The following is a 19,521-nucleotide window of genomic DNA, read 5'->3' on the forward strand; positions in this document are numbered from 1 at the left end:
TCCCGCTTGTTAATCAAGTATCTATTTCGCGCTGCCTTATACATTTTCAAAGTCTCTGTCTCCACCACCTTTTGAGGAAGAGAGTTCCAAACACTCACGGCCAACTGAGATTAACAAATATGTCCTCATCACTTTCTTAAATGAGCGAATAATTAATTATTAAGTGTGAGCCCTAGTTCTATGTTCTCTCGCAGGAGGAAACATGCTCTCTGCATTCACCCAGTAAAAACCCTCAGGATCTGAATTGTTTCAAGCAAGGCGCCACTTAATCCTCTAACCTACTGTGGATACAAGCATAGCTTACCAAAACTGCCCTCATAAGGCAACCTGCCATTCACAGGCATTATTCTGGCAAAGATTCTCTGAAATGTTTCCAACGCATTTACATCCTTCCATAAATAAGGTGCCCAAGACTGTTCACAGTAATACAGACGTGGTCTCAACATTTCCCTGAACAACAGAAGCATGGTGTCGCAACTTTTGTATTCAAATGACAACGCAATAATTGAAATCAATATATTAGCTTTCCTAATTATTTGCTATACCTGCATTACTCATGTTTGTGATTCTTGCACTAGAACACCCAGATCTCACTGCATCTCTCGTCATTTGCTAGATCTTTGCCGACATGCCTGACCTATTATTAACCAGTTGTATCAATCTTCCGTCTCTACACAACTTACTTTGACAACTACCTTTGTGCCATCAGCAGATTTAGCCACCATCCCTTCGATCCTTTCACCCCAGCTGTTCCTATTTTTTCCCTCTCTTTCGCGAATTCAAATGGGAGTGAGCACAGATATAATGGGACAATTTGCATCCTCTTGTGCTGTAACCGCTTTTTATTTCTTACTTTTTGTGTTTTCGTGCATTTTAAGATGAATGGAATGATGAAGGACCTCTGTTCCATTCACAAATTGGAGAGCATTTGGGGAACCCTTGGCCCAATCATGTCCCACTGCTGCATCAATGAACTGCCTACCATCCTAATGTCAGAGGTGGGAAATATCCCTAATGATTGCACAATGTTCATCACCATTCGTTACTCCTCAGATGCTGAAACAGTCCATGTACCAATGCAGCAAGGCCCGACAAATATCCAGGCTTGAATTGACAAATGGTAAGTAAAATTCACGCCACAAAAGTGAAAGCCATGAACATCTCCAACAACAGGCAATCGAACAATCGCTACTTGACATTCAATGGCATTTCAATCAGTGAATCCCCCACTGTCAACATCCTCGGGGTTACCATTGACCTGACCCTGATCTGGAGTAGCCATAAATGATCAGAGGCAAGAATCATGCAGCTCATCTCCTGACTCCCTAAACCCTGTCCAACATCTACGAGGCAACAAGTCAAGAGTGTGATGCTGGTTGAGTTTAGTTCCAAACACACTGCTTGAGCTCAGCAACATCCAGAACGACGCACTCCACTTGCTTAGTACTCCTTCCACCCACATTCACTGTGTCCAATACCGACGCACAGTGTGTAGCATCCACAAGATGCACTGCAGGAATTCACCAAGGCTTATTAGACAGAAACTTCCGAGCATACGACCACTACCAACTAGAAGTACAAGGCAGCAGGCACATGGACATTCTCCTCCAAGCCACACTCCATCCTGATTTGAAAATCTATTAGCCATTCCTTCACTGTCACCTGGTCAAAACCCTGGAAATCCCTCCATAAAAACGCCGTGGGTGGGCCTTCAACACACAGAATGCAGCGGTTCAAGAAAGCAGCTCACCACAACCTTTCCAAGGGAAATTAGAATGGGCAACAAAGGCTGGGCAAGGGCATTGACTCCCCCTCATGTGAATGAGGAAGGTGCGCGTGGATTGAGTTAACTGTGATCGAGACTAGGACTTCAAACATTGGAAGCATCCACTGTATCTCTGAGCTACATCAGCACTTGCCAAATTGAAGCCCAAGTAAGAGTAACAGAAGTTAGAGACGGGCCCCTTTAGTAATCCAACTTTGTTTTCTCTACAACTTAGATGAGGAATGGTTTGCAATTTTAATCCATTTAAACGCCATTATCTCTTTTTGCTGCACAAACAGCCAGTGTAAGTCTATGTTTGCCTCAGACATTTGGCAGGTCATTTCTCATTGTGATATGGACCTTTTGAATACATTGGCTGGATGTCCCGGACTCAGGGAAGGACAGTAGTCCAAAAGAAAAAAAATCCCAGTTCGCTGGACTTTAATCCGCCAATGGGAACTTTTTATTCTGCCGTTGTGTATGAAACTGAGAGGATTTAACATAACCTGTACACGGTTTTGTCAAATTGACATCCTGTGGCTTCATATATTTTGTTTACAAATTGATGGAATTGCTCGCAGGCAGGGTGATTCAAGTTTTCACCATAATCTTTCAGGTCACAGTCTAATAAAATGAAGTGGAGATGGGAGCTGTACCAAGCGAAGGGCCAGGCAGAAAGGAAGTAATGGTGGTCCTGCAGGCCAGGGCAGCTGACTTGGGTAATTTGCACAGGAAGAAAGATTAAGGGCAGACAAGAGGTCGGTAAATTCAGAGTGGTGAGAGCAATAACAATTGAGATGGGGGGGTCACTGAATAAGAGAAGTCTTTGAACGTGGATTCTGAGCGAAGAAAACAGTGAAAACATCGTGTTGAGGATTCTTCGATGGTAAATTGGTGTACAGCTGAAGATGACAGTTTTGAATAAGAATGTAGGGAGAAAGTGACATTCTCCCAGAAGGAGAAAGCGCGGGAGTCGGGAAAGGACATACGAGGGAGTGATATCATTATAAACGCCAGACTGGCACTCTGACAGCTTGTTGAAGCTGGAAGGAATAGAGAGACAATTCGGGGGACGGGTGGTGTGGGTGGTATGGCTGGCTGGTCTGGGTGATTTCTTCACGTGGTGGGCACAATCAACCTTAATCCAGATTTCTATTTAGGCCTTGGCATGCACGTGATCATTAACAAAAAACTCAAGGCTCCCATGGGTTTTCAACCGCTGGAATAATGGTGGATGTTTTATTCAGTCTATCAGTTGAGCCACGAGCTTCTCATGGTTTTCAACCGCTCTATCAACCTTTTCTCCTGCTCTGAGAAGACACCCATCTTCTGCAATCTATCCACATGACCGAAGACCCTCATCATGGTCAGTCTTCCTTTGAATGGCATCTGCCGCCTCACTCAAGCCAGAACAGCGTTCAATGTTCCACTTGAGATATTCACCTGTCCGGAGGGATCTGAAAATCTCGAAATAATTTCTAGCTGTGACCGGGAATAATATTTCGAGGCATTGAACATCGAGGGGTAATTCGATTGGCTGTGAGCACATGGTGCCCCAATTGACTGCAGACAGATGCAGGAACGTGTACACAATCTGGCTGCTAGCCTCAATCTATGTCTTAGTTTAACAAAGCAGCTTTGTTCTCGAAATGCAAAGGCCTATGATTGATATCCAATTTATTTTCTATCCTGCTAGGACTTGTGTTTTCTCCAACCACAAAGCAAGGTGATCAGAGTGACGGCATACAGTGAGGAGGTTTACACTCTCATATCCAAAATTTAGCAACCTGGAGAAGACAGGGATCCAACCCGAGCCTCATCCATAAAGTGTACGTGTTTTACCAGTGAGCTACATTCTCATTAACTTAAACTTATTAAGCAGACAAGGTGGATAACGAGACCAATTTGACCTTCGATCCTGCCCCAAAGTTATACTTCGCAATCGTCAGCTTAGTCAATTTATCAGCCTAGGTCCCAGTTGGTACCTTTGTCACAGTCACATCATGCGCCTTTCTGATTAGTTCTATTTCCATGGGTTGACAAGGGCAGAATCCCAGCTGGTTAGATTGAAACAAGGGGATTGAATAATGTTTTGTGCGGATTTGCGAGTTGGCTGCACGTCCATGATCCATGGAGATGGGATGGAAATTGGAGATGTGGGCACGGTTTGCAAGCTCTAGGGTTTGACAGGATGTTAGTTTTGAGAAGTGATTTGTTGGCAGCAGTTTTGATGGGGATGACCATAGTGGAATTATAGATGGTTTAAGTAAGTTATACATGTAATTCTATAGCTTTAGTTTTAGCTTTAATGGTTAACATTTATTTTCAATTCTGCATCTGTGTGACAAAAAAGAGTCAAGCTGAATTTTGGTTACACTTTCGAATGTACATGCATTCGACGTATTTATGACTGTGGTTGAAAAGGCAAATATATAAAAGTAGAAGAATGGACTGTTGCCTGGCAACAAGGGACCAAAGTGATAAGGAAACCTTGTCACCGCCACGTATGGAGTTGCTTGTGAATTTCCTATGGTCTCTTTACTATTGCGTAACAAGGGCTACATCCCACATAGAGAATTTCAAACATGGAGATCGGGAAATAATGAGCAATGGTTTGGACGCCGGAAATAGATTCAGGATCTTTGAAGATGAGAGCGGCGATTTTGGAGATGGGGCGGCGATTTGCCGGAGCAGAGAGTTCATTATCTCTACATTTTTTTGAGAAGTGACATTATTAACCAAGTTAGCAATGGATGATGATGCCACAGGAAAGAAGCGTGAGCAACATTGACTGACCTGGGAGCCAGGATGGGCGGTTGGGTCGTCAGCAATTTTTTGAGAACAGAACTCCGCGTGCAGAAGCGGGGCTCATGGACAGAATCAGTTCCCCAATTCGCGGAGCAGCTCAACAGCGCCATCCCAGGACAGTTAAAGGCAGCAAATCCGTATTCCCCTGCCTGACTGCACATGCACAAACATTGACCTTAAGAGAAGTGGGTGGGCAGAAAGTGGGCAGAAAAAAATTAGTCCTTCTAAACTGAAATAAAAAGAGAAAGAGCGGGAAAAGACGGCAGTACTGGCAGCACTGGTGGAGACAGAAAAAGTTTGTTTTCCGCATCGAATATGTGTCTTCTTTGGGACAGAACAGAGATATCGGCATGTGCTGGGTTCTATTCTGTTGAAAGAAAGGGCAGAAAGACAACTGTGGCTTAGGAGCTGATGGATAACTTAGAGAGCTGACCAGATTAACTGAAAGAAGAGCCATTGAACATATGACAAAGAGAGTATTAATGATTTTTGAGGAAGTGACCAGGTATGTCGATGAGGGTAGAGCGGTTGATGTAGTTTATATGGATTTCAGCAAAGCCTTAGACAAGGTCCTACATGGAGGACTTATAAAGAAGGCAAATGCACATGTGAAACAGGGTAATTTGATAAGGTGGATTGTAGGAGACAGAGGGTGATGACAGAAGACTGCTTTAGTGACTCAAAGCCAGTGGCCAGTGACGTACCAGAGGGATCTCTGCTAGGTGCCCTATTGTCCGTTATTTATATAAACGTCATAGGTGAGTATTTGGTGGGTAGGAATAGTAAGTTTGTGGATGACACAAAAATTGGCCTGGTGGTTATCAGTGAGATTGAGTGTCTTGGGCTACAGGAAGATAAATATAGGATGGTCAAATGAGTAGAAAATTTGCAGATGGAATTTAACCCTGAAAAGTGTGAGGCGATACATTTTGGAAGCAATAATATGACAAAGAAGTTTTGAATGTACTAGGAAGTTCTGATGAACAAGGGGACATTGGCGGGTGTGTCCAAAGACCTCTGAAGGCGGAGGGGTATGTTAGTGAGATTGTGAAAAATGCATATCCGACACTTGCCATTATCAATCGAGGCATTGATTACAAATGAAGTGACGTCATATTGGAGTTGTATAGAAACTTGATGAGGCCACAGCTGGAGTACTCTCTGCAGTTCTGTTCGCCACATTATAGGAAGGATGTGAATGCACTGGAGGGGGTGCAGAGGTGGTTCACCAGGAATGTTGCCTGAGATGAAACATGTAATTTATGAATGCAGGTTCGATAGATTTGTGTTGTTGTCTTTGCAGCAGAGAACACTCATGGCCGACATGATCGTGGTGTATAGATTATAAGGGGCATGGACAGGTTGGATAGGGAGCAGCTGTTATCCTTAGTTGAAGGGTGAGTCACGAGAGGAAATATGTTTAAGGTGAGGGGCAGCTGGTTGATGGTAGATTTGAGGAATAACTTCTTTACCCAGAAGGTGGATATGGTCTGGAATGCGCTGCCTGGGGCGGGAGGGATTAGGGAGGGAGGTCAGGTGTTGCTCATATGTGGATGCAGACTCCATGGGCCGAAAGGCTTCTTCTGCAATGTGTGATTCCGTGATACTGTAATTCCACGGTTGCAATAAAGACACAATAGAATCACCCAGAGTAGGTGATAATCGCAGAAAAAAGTGAGCGCTGTCTGAGAGCAAAATAGCAGAATGTGTTCAAACTGGAAGAGGCAGGTCATTGAAGAGTCCCAAGACCAAAGACAAAGAGTTCCATTAGCTAATCGCTGTTGTAGTTGTTGGTGGATGCAGGCCAGAATATTTCAGGATAGGCTTTGGACTAGTGAAACGTAGCTTTGGGCTATCTCTATATCCCAGCACGGTCCTGGAATAGTGAATGGTTTCATTCGAAGTAAGCATGACCTTATATTGTTTCACATGCTACAGAAACACTCTAGTAGTGGTCATCTCAACCAGTTGCTCAATATTTTCTTTCAGCTCTGTGTTCCCTTGGATTTAAGCAGAGATGGGAACTGTATCGGGACCGAGGCCGGCGTGAGCAAATTTGTTATTTTAATAGAGAGTAGGTCCTTGAAGATGACAAGGCCAAAAGAGTGAATCCGAATCTGATTGATAACTTTCCATGGAAAGAGGGGCTCAGGGAGGGTCAGGGGGCAGCCAGCACAGAGGAAAGAGGAAACGAGGAATGGGAGATGTAGTCCCGGGAGGCATGAAGTCACACATTGCGTTGGCTGAAGGAGAGCAGCGGCGAAGATTTCTAGGAGCCAATATTTTTATGAGGGCTGGCAAAGTGGGATTTTGAATGAGAATGTCACGAATACATTAAGATTGTCTAAGAAGGAGAAAGTGCGAGAGAAGTAAAAGGGCACAGCAACTTGCGATGTGTTGATAAGTGACAGACTGATGCAATGGCAGGCTGGGCTGGGTGGATGGGACTGGGATAGGTGGAGGCTTTATTCACAGTAAAGGTGCCACCCTCGCATGTCCAGGTTTCCATTAAGACCTAATCGAGGAAACAATCACCCAAATCTTGATACAATCACCCCAATTTCGAATCAAGCACCTCCATTCTCGTTACAATGACCCCCAATCTCGATTCAGTCATCGCCAATCTCGATACAATCACCCCCAATCTCGATACAACCCCCCCCCCCAATACGATACAATCACCCTCATTCTCGATACATTCATTGACCATCCCGATACAATCAACCCCACTCTCGATATAATCACTGCTGTATAATGGCAAATTCCCCCTAATTCTCAAACACTAGGAATTGTTTTCCCCTTCGACAAAGCCCAGAACCCTCATGATATTGAAAGCCTCTGTCAATCCTCATGTCAGCATTACCTCCTCGAAGGAGAAAAGCACTGGTCGGCACCACCTCCGCGGAACTGAAGTCCCTCGTCGCTGTAGCTCCGTTGGTAAACCCTCGGTGCAACCCATTGTGAAGATTCGGCATACTTCCGACAGGGTGCTGCCTTGAAAGAGACACCATACTGTCAGTTACTGACAGAGCTGCAGACATGCACAAACTCGCAGGCACAGTTTTGCAGAGGGCATTGACTGTACAGAATGAGTGTCGTGACTCACAAGCATAGGATGACTGTACAGAATAAGTGTCGACTCGCAAGCACAAGATAGACTGAAGTCACAAATGTGTGCCTCGGGCCCTCATGATTGTTTCAAATAACAAGCACGCATGCTGTTTTAGTTCTGTGAACAGGTCTATTTGGAAGCCAGTCTGACAGAATGCGCATCCCTCATTGATCTCGGTTGCTTACGAATGTTCGCTTCACCAATTATGAAGCGACTTTAACAGACCTGTGTGCAAGGGTGACAAGCTGTACACCGCTGCATTCAAAATGCAAAGTGGAGACGCTGGGAATCGATCCCAGGGCCGCATTCATGCAAAGCATGGGCTCTACCACTGAGCTACATCCCTAGAGACCGATAGCTTACTGTTTCTGTTCTTTTTTTTTTGCTCTCTCTATGGAGACCACACTCGACTTATCCGTCTCTGTCACATTTTGTAGAGACATTTTTTGAATTTTGTGACAGTCAGAGGTCATTTCAACTACGACTCTGACCGAATCCCTTTCCATGCCATGACAGGCCATAAGCCATAAGACCATAAGACATAGGAGCAGAAATTAGGACATTCGGCCCATCGAGTCTACTGCCATTCAATTATGGCTGATAAGTCAGTCAACGCCATTCTCCCGCCTTCTCACCGTAACCTTTGATCCCCTTACCAATCAAGAAACTTTCTATCTCGGTCATATATACACTCACTAACTTGGCCTCAACAGCTTTCTGTGGCAATGAATTCCATAGATTCACCAATCTCTGGCTAAAGAAGTTTCTCCTCATCTCTTTTCTAAAAGCTCTTTCCTTTACTGTGAGGCTCTGACTTCGGGTCCTAGTCTCTCGTATTAATGAGAAAAAAAAACTTCCCCACGTCCACTCAATCCACGCTTTTCAGTATTCTGTAAGTTGAAATCCGATCCCCTCGCATCCTTCTAAACTCAATCGAGTGAACACTAAATGTCCACAAATGTTCCTGATATGTCATGGGGCAGAATCCCGATTGGAAAGTTATGAAACGTCGAGATTCAGTAATGTTGGACGTGGCTTTGGAGGTGGCGAGGCATGGTTTTGGGGGCTCTGAAACTTCATGGTGGATGGAGAAGACGGGAAGATTGGAGATGGGGTCACTGGTTTGAAAAATTGGGGATTTCACATCTGTTCATTTCTTGGAGGGTGAGGGTGAAGGGGCAGGTGTAAAGTAGTTTGTTGAAAGCGCTTTTGAAGGGGAGAAGGATCATTGCTGAGAGTACAACGTGGTAAACAATATCACACAACATAGGAGCCCGGGAGCAGAAGTGAGTATTCAACAGTCTGCTGAGGTGAGAGTAGAGTGAAGATACAATGGGTCTTTGAAACATGAGGAGACGAAGATGAGAGATGAGCTCTCGGGTGAAGAGGAAACTTACAGGAGTTTAGCCTGGTGGGCAAGTGGGTGGAAAGATTTGTATGTATATATACATATATTGGAGGTAGGCAGCGATAAAACTCGTTTCTAATTTTGGATGAATTATATTTGCAATATTTTATATAATGCTTTAGAATGTCAACTCCATGCCACCAACTGAAATTCTGGAAAATTCTCCGGTGGCTAATTAATTTTCTGTGTGCCAATATCCAGTCTGAACCAAACAGTGGCCGTGAGCATGCATCATCATAAAGGACTGAATACAAAGTGAGGTTTTCAGTGGCTGCAGAGATGCTCCCACTTGTCGTGCAATTTTGTGTAGGAACTCCTCGCACTTTTTGCTTGAGGTAAAGCTGGAAAATAAAGCGGGTGGTGTTTCAGAAAAAGGCCCTCGCTTCTGTTATTGATTGTTTCTTTTGTTATTTTTGGAAGTGCCAAGGATTGATCTGGAGTGCTTTAAATCGTAACTGCGAGAGCGATCTGAAGAACCATCGCTCCCAGATTTTAACTACCTAACCAGGATGAATGACAAACTTCCAACGACAAAAAAAAAAATGTTTCAGATTGTTTTTTCATGATTTATTGTCTACTATAGCCTGCTAAACACGTGTTCATTGTTTAACTTAGAAAGATTAACATTTCCTATCACGCAGCGATCACCTCCATATTTCACTCCATGTTTTATAAAACTCTTTGCTGATGCTTTCACGACTTCACTTCCGCACAGCCCCTGTTTCCTCTCTCGTTCAATGCTTCCTGGTTTGAACTTCTGAACGTTGGAGGAAGGGAGTGAGCTGTCGTTCTTTCCAGCTCGCACGTCACAAAGCAGCTCGGATTGGAACATGGCAACAGGCGTCTCCTTACTGATATTTGGTGAGTCGTGAAGCAATCTAGTATTGGAACTGCTGTTTTTCTTGTCTCTGTAGTGATTGTTTACCTAACTAGCACAGGGAGAGTGGGACTGATGCCTGGGATGTCCGATAACTGGGAGCTGACAGAATTAAAGTAACGACTGGTTTGGCGTGCAGCATATAAGGTTGGTTATCGGTGTAGAAACTAGAAGGTGTTGAATTCTCCATGCCGAACTGTGTTGGAGTGAATGTGCTTTCACTTGTCTGGAGATGCAAGCGATTTAGATTAGAGCAGAGTGCAGTGTGCAGAGAGCGTGCCTGCCACTTACGGTAATCTACTGGCCTCGCCTCAATGCGTCGATATTTGGATGTCCACTTAGAAAACTATCAGAGTCCTGTTTTACGCCATCTGAAATCAACCTGTTTCAATTGAAAACAGTGGCTGAGATCATACAACAAACATGTCCATAACACCGAAGGACAAGGCAGAGAGGCACCTGCCTAGAAATGTGTTCAAGGGTAAGTCACCTATTCCGTTAAGAGAGAGGACATGATGTATAAATCAATCTTAAAGGCTGCTGTTTGTGTCTGATGACGTCGGGTCACCATTTCAGCTGCTTAACTTGGAGGATCTGCAGAAGCCTTGAGTTGCTTTGAATATTGTCCTATCCATAATTGGAGAAACAGTGACTGTTGCCAGAGGTCAAACAGTTCACTGAATTTGGGAGACGGAAGAAACTTGTTTTGTTTCGTTTTTTCTGCTTGTCGTTCTTTTTAGGACAAAGTAGGTAAAGGAGGAACCTTAAAGTTGTAATCAAAATTCTATTGATATTTCATAGAGAACTCAGCGAGAACGTGTTTCATTTCGCAAATGGATCTGTAATTACTGATGAATGAGCTAAAATATCTGGGTGTGTGGGAATTAGCAGAGACATTCTTACCTTGAGGTTTAGATTGATCTGGAATGGTCTACCTGTAAGAATAATGGAAGCAGATTCGACCAGATCTTTGAGAAAGTATTTGGATAGAACGGATTATTTGCGGTTATGAAGTTCGGATATGTGGAGAAATTTGCAGAGCCAGAATAAGTAGGTTAAGTAGAATGGCCTCCATCTGCTAAGTAATGTGTCAAAATCCTCTTCTATACATTAAATTCAAATTCAAATTTCAACACAGAAAACAAAAATACTTGGAAAAACCCAGCAGGCCTGATAGCATCTACGAAAATGAAAATAGTTAAAGTTTCGAGTGCGTGTGTCTCTTCAACCGGACAAAGGAAAACTAGAAAGGAGGTGAAATATAAGCTGGTTTAAGGTTTGGGGTGTGGGGTGGGTGGGACAGGTAGAGCTGGATAGAGGACCACTGATAGGTGGAGATAACCAAAAGATGTCATAGACAAAAGGACAAAGATGTGTTGAAGCTGGTGATATTATTATAAGGAATGTGATAGAAATGTTTCAGATAGCCCTAGTGGAGGTGGGTTGGGGGGAAGGGATCGAAAGAGTCTGAAAGGCAGGGATAAATCAATCGGTGTAAATACATTTAGAAAAAAATGGAAATAGTGGGTAAAGAAAAATATCTATTAATTATTGGGGTAAAGGGGGGATGGGAAGGCGGGTGGGGATGGAGGAGAGAGTTCATGATCTAAAGTTGTTGAATCAAATATTCAGTCCGGTAAGCAGTGAAGTGCCTAATCGGAAGATGAGGTGCTGTTCCTCCAGTTTGCGTTGAGCTTCACTAGAATAATGCAGCAGGACAAGGACGGACATGTGAGCAAGTGACGAGGGTGGAATGTTGAAATGGCAATAGACGGAGAGGTCTTGGTCATGATTGAGGACAGGCTGAAGGTGTTCCGCAAAGCAGTCACCCAGTCTGAGTTTGGTCTCTCCAATGTAGAGGAAACCACATTGGTGGCAGCGAATTCTGCAGACTAAATTGAGGGAAGTACAGGTGAAATTCTGGTTCACTTGAATGGAATGTTTGGGCCCTTGGACGTTGAGGAGATGGCAAGAAACGGGGCAGGTGTTTCAACTTCTGCGGTTGCATGAGACGGTACCGTGGGAGGGAGTTGAGGTTTAGTGGATGGTGGAGGAGTGGAACAGTGTGTCCCGGAAGGAACCATTCCTCTGGAATGCTGCCAGGTTGGCTGAAGGGCAGAACAATCCTAATACATCACTAATCTCCTCCGACTGGCTGAACATGTTCACAAACTGTACAATTTTCCCTTAAACACATCTCACTTCCTCGTCATAAAAACTATGGCTATGAGCACCAGCTTGGTCCCCAGATACTTCTTTCTCTTAATGGGTTATGTGGAACATTCCTTGTTCCTGTCCAACTCCAGCCATCTCCCTCTTTCTCTGCAACATCGACGATTACTTCAGTGCTGCTTCATGCTCTCAAATGGACCTTAAAATAAAATTAATTTTGCTTCCAATTTCCACTGTCACCCCATCATTTTCAAATGCTCCATCTGTGCCACTTCTCCTCCGTTCCTTGACCTCTCTGTCTCAATTTCAGATGATAGACTGAGCACCAATATATATTACAAGGCTACTGACTCCCACAGCTACCTCGACTACACTTCCTCACACCCCGCTCACTATAAGAAGTCCAACACATTCTGTTAGTTTCTTCACCTCCTTTGCATGTGATCTGATGATGCCACTTTCAAAAACAGTGCCTCTGTTATTTCCTCCTTCTACCTTGACCGAGGTTTTCCACCCATTGTGTTTGACACGGCCCTCAATGGTGTCTGGCCCATCTCCCACACTTCCGCAAGCACAACATCCTCTGCCCCCCAGAACCATGATACCCCTTGTCCTCACTTATCTCCCCACAACCCTCCGCATTCATAGGATCATCCTCCTCTCTTTCCGTGAACTCCAGCATGATGCCACCACCAAACACATCTTCCAATCACAAGCTCTCCACCTCCCGGTGGATCTCCGCAGGAATCATTCCCACTGGAACAGCCTGAATCACTCCTCTATTACACCGCACACCTCAACCCCGCTCATATGGCACCTACTCAAGCAACCACTGAGGGGGCAACACCTGCCCCTTAACTTCCCATCTCCTCAAAGTCCTAGGGCTTCATGTGAAGCTGCATTTCACTTGCACATCCCTCAACTGACTCTATTGCATTCGCTGCTCCCAATGCCATTTCCTCTAGATTGGAGAGACCAAACGCAGACTGGCTGAGTGCTTTTTGGAACATCTTCGGTTTGTCAGCAAGCATGACCCAGATAACCCTGTCGCTTGCCATTTCAACACTCCACCCAGCTTTTATGCCCACATCTCTGACCTTGGCCTACTGCACTGGAGCTCAACGCAAACTGTAGGAACAGCATCTCATTGTGCGAATAGGCACTTTATAGCCTTCCAGACTGAATATTGGGTTCAACAATTTTAGATCATGAACTCTCTCCTCCATCCCACCCTCTTTCCGAACCTCCTTTTTTCCAATAATTTATAGAGATTTTTCTTTTCCTACCGATTTCCATTATTTTTAGAAGTATTTCCATGCATTGTTTTATCTCTGCCTTTTAGCTTATTTCAATCCCTTTCCCCCACCCCCCACCGTCACTGGTCTATTTGTATTATCACAGTCCTTAGATAAAATCACCAGTTCAACACATCTTTGACCTTTTTTCCATGACATCTTTTGGTTATCTCCACCTATAATTGGCCCTCTATCCAGCTCCACGTGTCCCAACCACCCTTTAACCAGCACATATTTCACTTCTTTTCTATGTTCCTTAGTTCTGATGAAGAGCCATACGGAATCGAAACGTTAACTGTGTTCCTCCTTGCACATGCTGCCAGGCCTGCTGAGTTGTTCCAGATAATTTTGCTTTTGTTTTGGATTTCCAGCATCTGCAGTTTTTTGCTTTCATCAAGTTTCAACATTTGGTTTTCACGGTTTTTGAGATCTCCATCCAGGGTACTTATTGAACCTACCATTGGGCCTGAGTCCCTGGAGCTTCTGAATGGAATCTCGGCCGATATTCACTCGGTTATCCTTCCACTATTTTATTCTGCTTGGATGTGCGCATGCGCGGTTGAAGGGCATAGCCCTGCCTCTGACATCTCTGCTCATCTTAGGTCAAGCAACCATTTCAGTATCTGCACTCAAACATGTGCACCTCTTCATGTGGATTTTTGGAGGAGGACGTGGGGCACATCCCTTTTCGTGTCTGTGCACCTGCAGCGGACATAGAAAGATAATTGGGTGAAGTATCGTCGTAGGAATTCCTTGCTTATTTAGTTAATGAATTTTTGGACACTTTGTGAGCAGACCCCGCCTCTTCCCGCCTCAAACGCGCCCTAACTGGACAATATGTTCCCTTTCTTTCAACCTGCACTTCTCGAAATTAGAAATACTGACGTCTGCTATTCTGCCTTTTGTTGATATTCCTGTTTTTATTAAATGGCCCGTCCTGGCCATTTCCCATATTATGCATTCCTTTCCAACATTGAAACTAAATTTGAGGCACTTTGTGATTTTTGCGATTGACTCTGTGCAAAATGTCTGAACAACTCAAAATTACTGGAGTGTGCACATCTTAAAATTAAACAGCAAATTTTATGTATTTCAATGACAGTGTATGAGATATGTTTCATCACAGGGACAATTCTTCAATACAGTAAACTGTCAAGGGAAGTGGTCACAGCCTCGTCAATTTAAAACTTTAAGATCTATATTTAGAATATTTTCAATGTGATGTTTTCAGTACCAAGACAACCATTTCAGAAGGACACAGCTGATTATACTAGTTATATTCTAAGAATGCTGACGGAAAAGAGATATCATTCTAGATTCTTAACAATAGAAAAGCAGATGCAGAAGCATGATTCATGCTGAGCTGAGTGCTAAGAAATTGTATTAATTCTGTTTCCTATTCTGCCTTCTGGAGTCGAGCACAACGCTGAGATATAGGTCTTCACTGTGAATTGGCACTGATGTTCTGCAAACTGTGTTTCAACTGGTTTTGAAGCTCAAAGCGACGTGTCAATCAACTCATTCCAACCCGAATTCCTTGGGTGGGGAGATTTAGTCGCGGCCAATCAGTTCAGAGCTCCTGGGCCACTGAAGGAAGCCAAATATTGTGACAGAGCTCCTTAATGCCTGTTGCATGCTGGGTAACGAGCCTGCACAGTAGGAGGGTGAAGTTCCGCCACTGTCAGCACTGAGCTCAGGTCAAGCAACTGACAATGTGCATGCAGACAAAATGAATGGATAACTTGAAGAGTAGTTTGAACAGACGCGTGTTGCATATGGTAATCAGAATCCTCGGAAGATGAGAGCAACTCTGGGGGAGAATATTTTCACACAGTTAGGCAACATGGTAATACATTTATTTTGAGCGTCGTGTTTCTTTCTAGGTCAGCGATCTAACTGACAGTTGCTCAAGTCCTCTTCCTTTGTACTGAAGCTCCTCCGGGTTGAAGCCGCTGCTTTCCGCTCTCGTGCGAAGGGCTATTTTTATCCTCTGTAATACTGTTCATTTTCAGCGTGTTTGCTGATTATTCTATCTCTTTCACATTTGTCAATGAATTCCAGGCGATTTGAGATATTGTTCAGCGTGTGGGATGTTGGCGCACCTCTCTAGCGGATTATTAAATTAGCCTTCAGATCTGGGATCTGCAATTACCCAGCTACGTTAGGAGCACAGCACTGAGATATGCAACTGCAAAGCGGGCGGGCACCAATGTCTATCAGTAAAAACAGGGATTCAGCTTTCTTCTGCCACAGATTCTATGCCTCAATCTCCATTTTTAGCATCCCAATTTGCCACCATTCCATAATGGAACTCCAGCAACTGAAGTGAACATTCAGTTTGGTGGTCTCTAAAGAAGTTCCATATTTGAAAACACATTCCACCCAGCTGCTTTCATATGTCTCTCAGTCAAAGATTAATGGGTCAGAAAATAGATGTTTTTTTTTTAAATAAAATTTTAACGGCAGAACTTGCGTCGATAAAACTCAGAGTGAATAACTGAATTGTTCTCTCAATGATGCAACTCCAGTCCTGGTTTGTCTGAAATTCATAGGGGCATAGAAACAGGAGGAGGCGATTCAGCTCCTGGAGCCTGCACTGCCTTTCAATTAGATTATGGCTTATCCTTCACCTAACAGACATTTTCTCGCACTAACCCCATAGCTCTTGATATCTTCTGAATCAGTTAAACTTTCCATGTCTGCATTGAAGATGCTCAATGAAAGAGCCTTCATAACACTCCAGGGTAGAGGATTCCAAAGAATCACCATCCTCCGTGTGAAGAAATTCCTCCTTATTTCATTCCCAAATAGTCTCCAGCTCCCCAAAGCTCCAGCTCTGAGACAGTTGTCCCTGGTTCGAGACCACCAAGGCAGGGTAAACTGCATCACTGCCTGGGCCCCACTGAGATGAGTAAGTGTGCTGGTTGTTTGAAAGTGATCACCTCTCAGCCTCCGGAAATTCCAAGAACACAAACACAGTCTCCTCAATGCCTGCTCAGAGGGCAATCACGCCATTATAGGGATCACTTTAGTGAACCTTTTCTGCACTCACTCTCTGACAATTATAACCTCCCTCAGATAAGGAGGCCAGAACTCAGATAATGCTCCAGATTCGGCCTTACCATGGCTCTTAACAAATGCAGCAACAAATTTTATTTTAACCCCTGTGCTAAAATCATCTTGCACTGAAGGCCATCACACCATTTAATTTCCTCATTGCTTGCTGAATATACGTGTTATCTTTCAGTGACATATGAATAGGGACACCAAAGTCTACACACTTCCCCATCTCTGACTAATTATGTAACACTCTGCCTTTTTGTTTTTCCCACCAAAGTGGATAACACGTTACTTTTGTCCACATTTTGTTCCATCTGCCATACTCATTCGCACACACTTAGCCTGTCTATATCCCCTTGAAGCCTCCTTGGACCGTCCTCACAACTCGTATTCCCACCAAATTGTGTGCCAACAGCAAATTTGGCAATGTTTCCTATGCCCCCAAATCCAATTTATTGTTGTAGATTGTGAATAGTTGGGCCCAAGCACTGATCGGTGCAGCGCCTCATTTTAATGGCTGCTTGAGAAACTGGGAATGACAATTTTATTCCAGCTTTCTATTCTCTATCTGAAAACAATTTGCAATCCATTCCAGTCTATTAACCCAATACCTGGATCTGTTTCCAAATCTCTTGTGTCGGATCTTTTTGAAAGCCTGCTAAATATTCACATGCACCACAGCCAGTTGTTTAACCTTTCTCCATTCCGGTATTTACACAACTCATGAACTCTAACAGTTTTGGCAAACTTTGTCTCCCTTTCATGAATCCACCTTGACTGCGACCAACGCTGTGGCTCTGCAGCGGTGTCTTTAATGTTATCATTCCATGTCTAGTGGTGTTAGAGAAATTCATTGGTAGCATGCCTTAAAACATACCAAAAGATTACAGAAATGAATATTCTTGTCATATGTTTAGCCCCAGGCTTGGCTTTGATGCCCTGTTTAACCTGTCAAGGGTAAAAGTTAATTATGTCCGAGATGAAGCGCCTCTGAGCTGAAACCACAAATTTCTGCTGAAAGCTTTCTCTGACACTGTTAGCCTGAGCCTGAAACAATCTCAGCTTCTTTGCCTTATTTGGGCTTTTTGTGTATTAAAAACATTTGTTCCTCTCAATCCGATTCCTCACCAACGTTCCTAACTTCACCCATCTCTCCTCATAAAACAATACATTTCCTCACTGCCACACTGGGAAATATGAGCTCAAGCTTCTCATGTCAAAGGAGAATCATCCCATCTTCTCCAGTCTCTCCACAGGAATGCAGCATTTCATCCTTGGTCATTTTCCCTAAACGCCCAGTTAAAATTGCGTGTCCTATGGAGATCACGCCCAACTGCTTTAATTTCTACATAGAAGTGAAGCCACGAAGATTACCGCCATCTGTTCTGTTGCTTTTGCTGCATTCTGAATCCTGATGCTCAGTCTTGACATTTTAACTCCCCTGTCCTCACGCACATGCTCATCGTGGGAACATTTTACACCTGATACCCACCACCTCCTTCCTTATCCTTACTCTAAACAAACAGCTGGCAATCTGCACTTTCTCTCAGAGGGTGAAGCAGCTGAAGTAATGATTTGCCAGTTTGTTGTGGTACACTTATACCTTTACAGAATTGCATTGTTTTTGTCGTTACCCTTCAATTTGACTCACTTAATTTGTTTGATGCGCCCAATTACATCTAGTAATTGAGATGTTAGAAAATGCTGGTACAATATTAAATATGTTTCTCTATATAGCAGGCTGACTTCAGTTTTGTAGTTAAATAAATGCCTGAGAACGAGAAGCTGATGCTGTTGCTCTCACAATGATCATCCTCTTTCAACGTCATAATCATATTTAAGCCTGAAGTCAGATAAACATTTATTACCATATGATTGCATTCGGTGTGTCCCAACAAAATTCTCACTCTGATGTTCATGTTGTGTGGCTTAAATTTCACTTGATCCTAAGTGAAGGGTTCCAAGGCTGAAAACAGATATTTCCAGTTACTGCATTTTCTGTCGCTTCAGGCCTTATATCTATTTAACTTATATGTATTTACGGCAGGGAATCACACTATTCGGCAACAAAGCTCTATGGTGATTTTGATTCTCCACACCATCTGCCTTCCACCCTGGATTATCCAACGCTATCACAATTTCACCAGAATGCATTTCACCCAAACACAATTTTACCCAGAAAGATATCAATTATATTGTCCTCAGCTACACCACGAGACACCATGTTCGAAATTCTGTCCGTTTTCTGGTTTAGGAGACATGTCCTGAATTCCACATTGTATACCTTGAAATACGTTTTGATCTCTGACATTTATTGTTAGATTCTGACTCTGTGACATGACTTGGAGAATCATGAATTTATCCTTTGGAAATGGGAGCCTGTTCACCTGCTCATGGCATGGATATGGCCTATAATCTAACTAACGAAGGGTGTCCTATGTGACTAGCTATCAGCTCAGTGTTCCAAAGCAACAGGAAGGGCGCATCCAACAAGTGTTGTGTCACAGCTGCTGTTTATTCTGTGATACTAGTTTGTGCTGCGATGTGGGCATGCGCAGCAGGAGGGCGAAGAACCTTAGAGCAATAACTGGCGTCCATACATTAACTGGCCTATATGTGAATCCAGACACCCATCAATGTCTTTAACAATGTGTTTTAAATTGGAATAATGGTGGGTGGGTAATAAATGTTGTCCTAGCCAGCTATGCACACATCTCATGAATTATTTTTAAAGTTAGAAGCAGCTCGAAAGGCCTGTGGTCCAGTATCACCAGTGGTGTCCGGTGGGCACGTGTTAAAATCAGTACCTGCTTTCAATCTGGATCAGATAATGGAGTGGGGAATTCAGCGTGGCCAAGGTTCATTCGTCCATGAGCCTCATGGGTGATTTGCAAGTTTCAATTGGAGGAAAACACTTGGACACTATTAGGAATGATCTGGTAAATTTATGTTCGGCCATTCAGCTCATTCTAATTCAATGTCGTTACTGACAGTGGCTAAGAACTTGTTTCTTTGAACTGAAGG

At 43.6% G+C, this 19,521-nt stretch overlaps 1 protein-coding gene across 1 annotated transcript in view; it reads left to right on the forward strand.

Moving 5' to 3' along the window:
• The first annotated feature begins 9,867 nt into the window (after positions 1–9,867).
• The window catches only part of LOC121273109 (Fc receptor-like protein 5), a 58,616-nt gene continuing 48,962 nt past the window's right edge, over positions 9,868–19,521 (forward strand). The window contains exon 1 of the mRNA XM_041180082.1: positions 9,868–9,954. Within this exon, the coding sequence (XP_041036016.1) occupies positions 9,924–9,954 (31 nt within the window). The 5' untranslated portion in view covers positions 9,868–9,923. The remainder of the gene's footprint in view (positions 9,955–19,521) is intronic.

Source organism: Carcharodon carcharias, chromosome 39 (genome assembly GCF_017639515.1).
Source record: "Carcharodon carcharias isolate sCarCar2 chromosome 39, sCarCar2.pri, whole genome shotgun sequence".
NCBI classification, from domain to species: Eukaryota; Metazoa; Chordata; class Chondrichthyes; order Lamniformes; family Lamnidae; genus Carcharodon; species Carcharodon carcharias.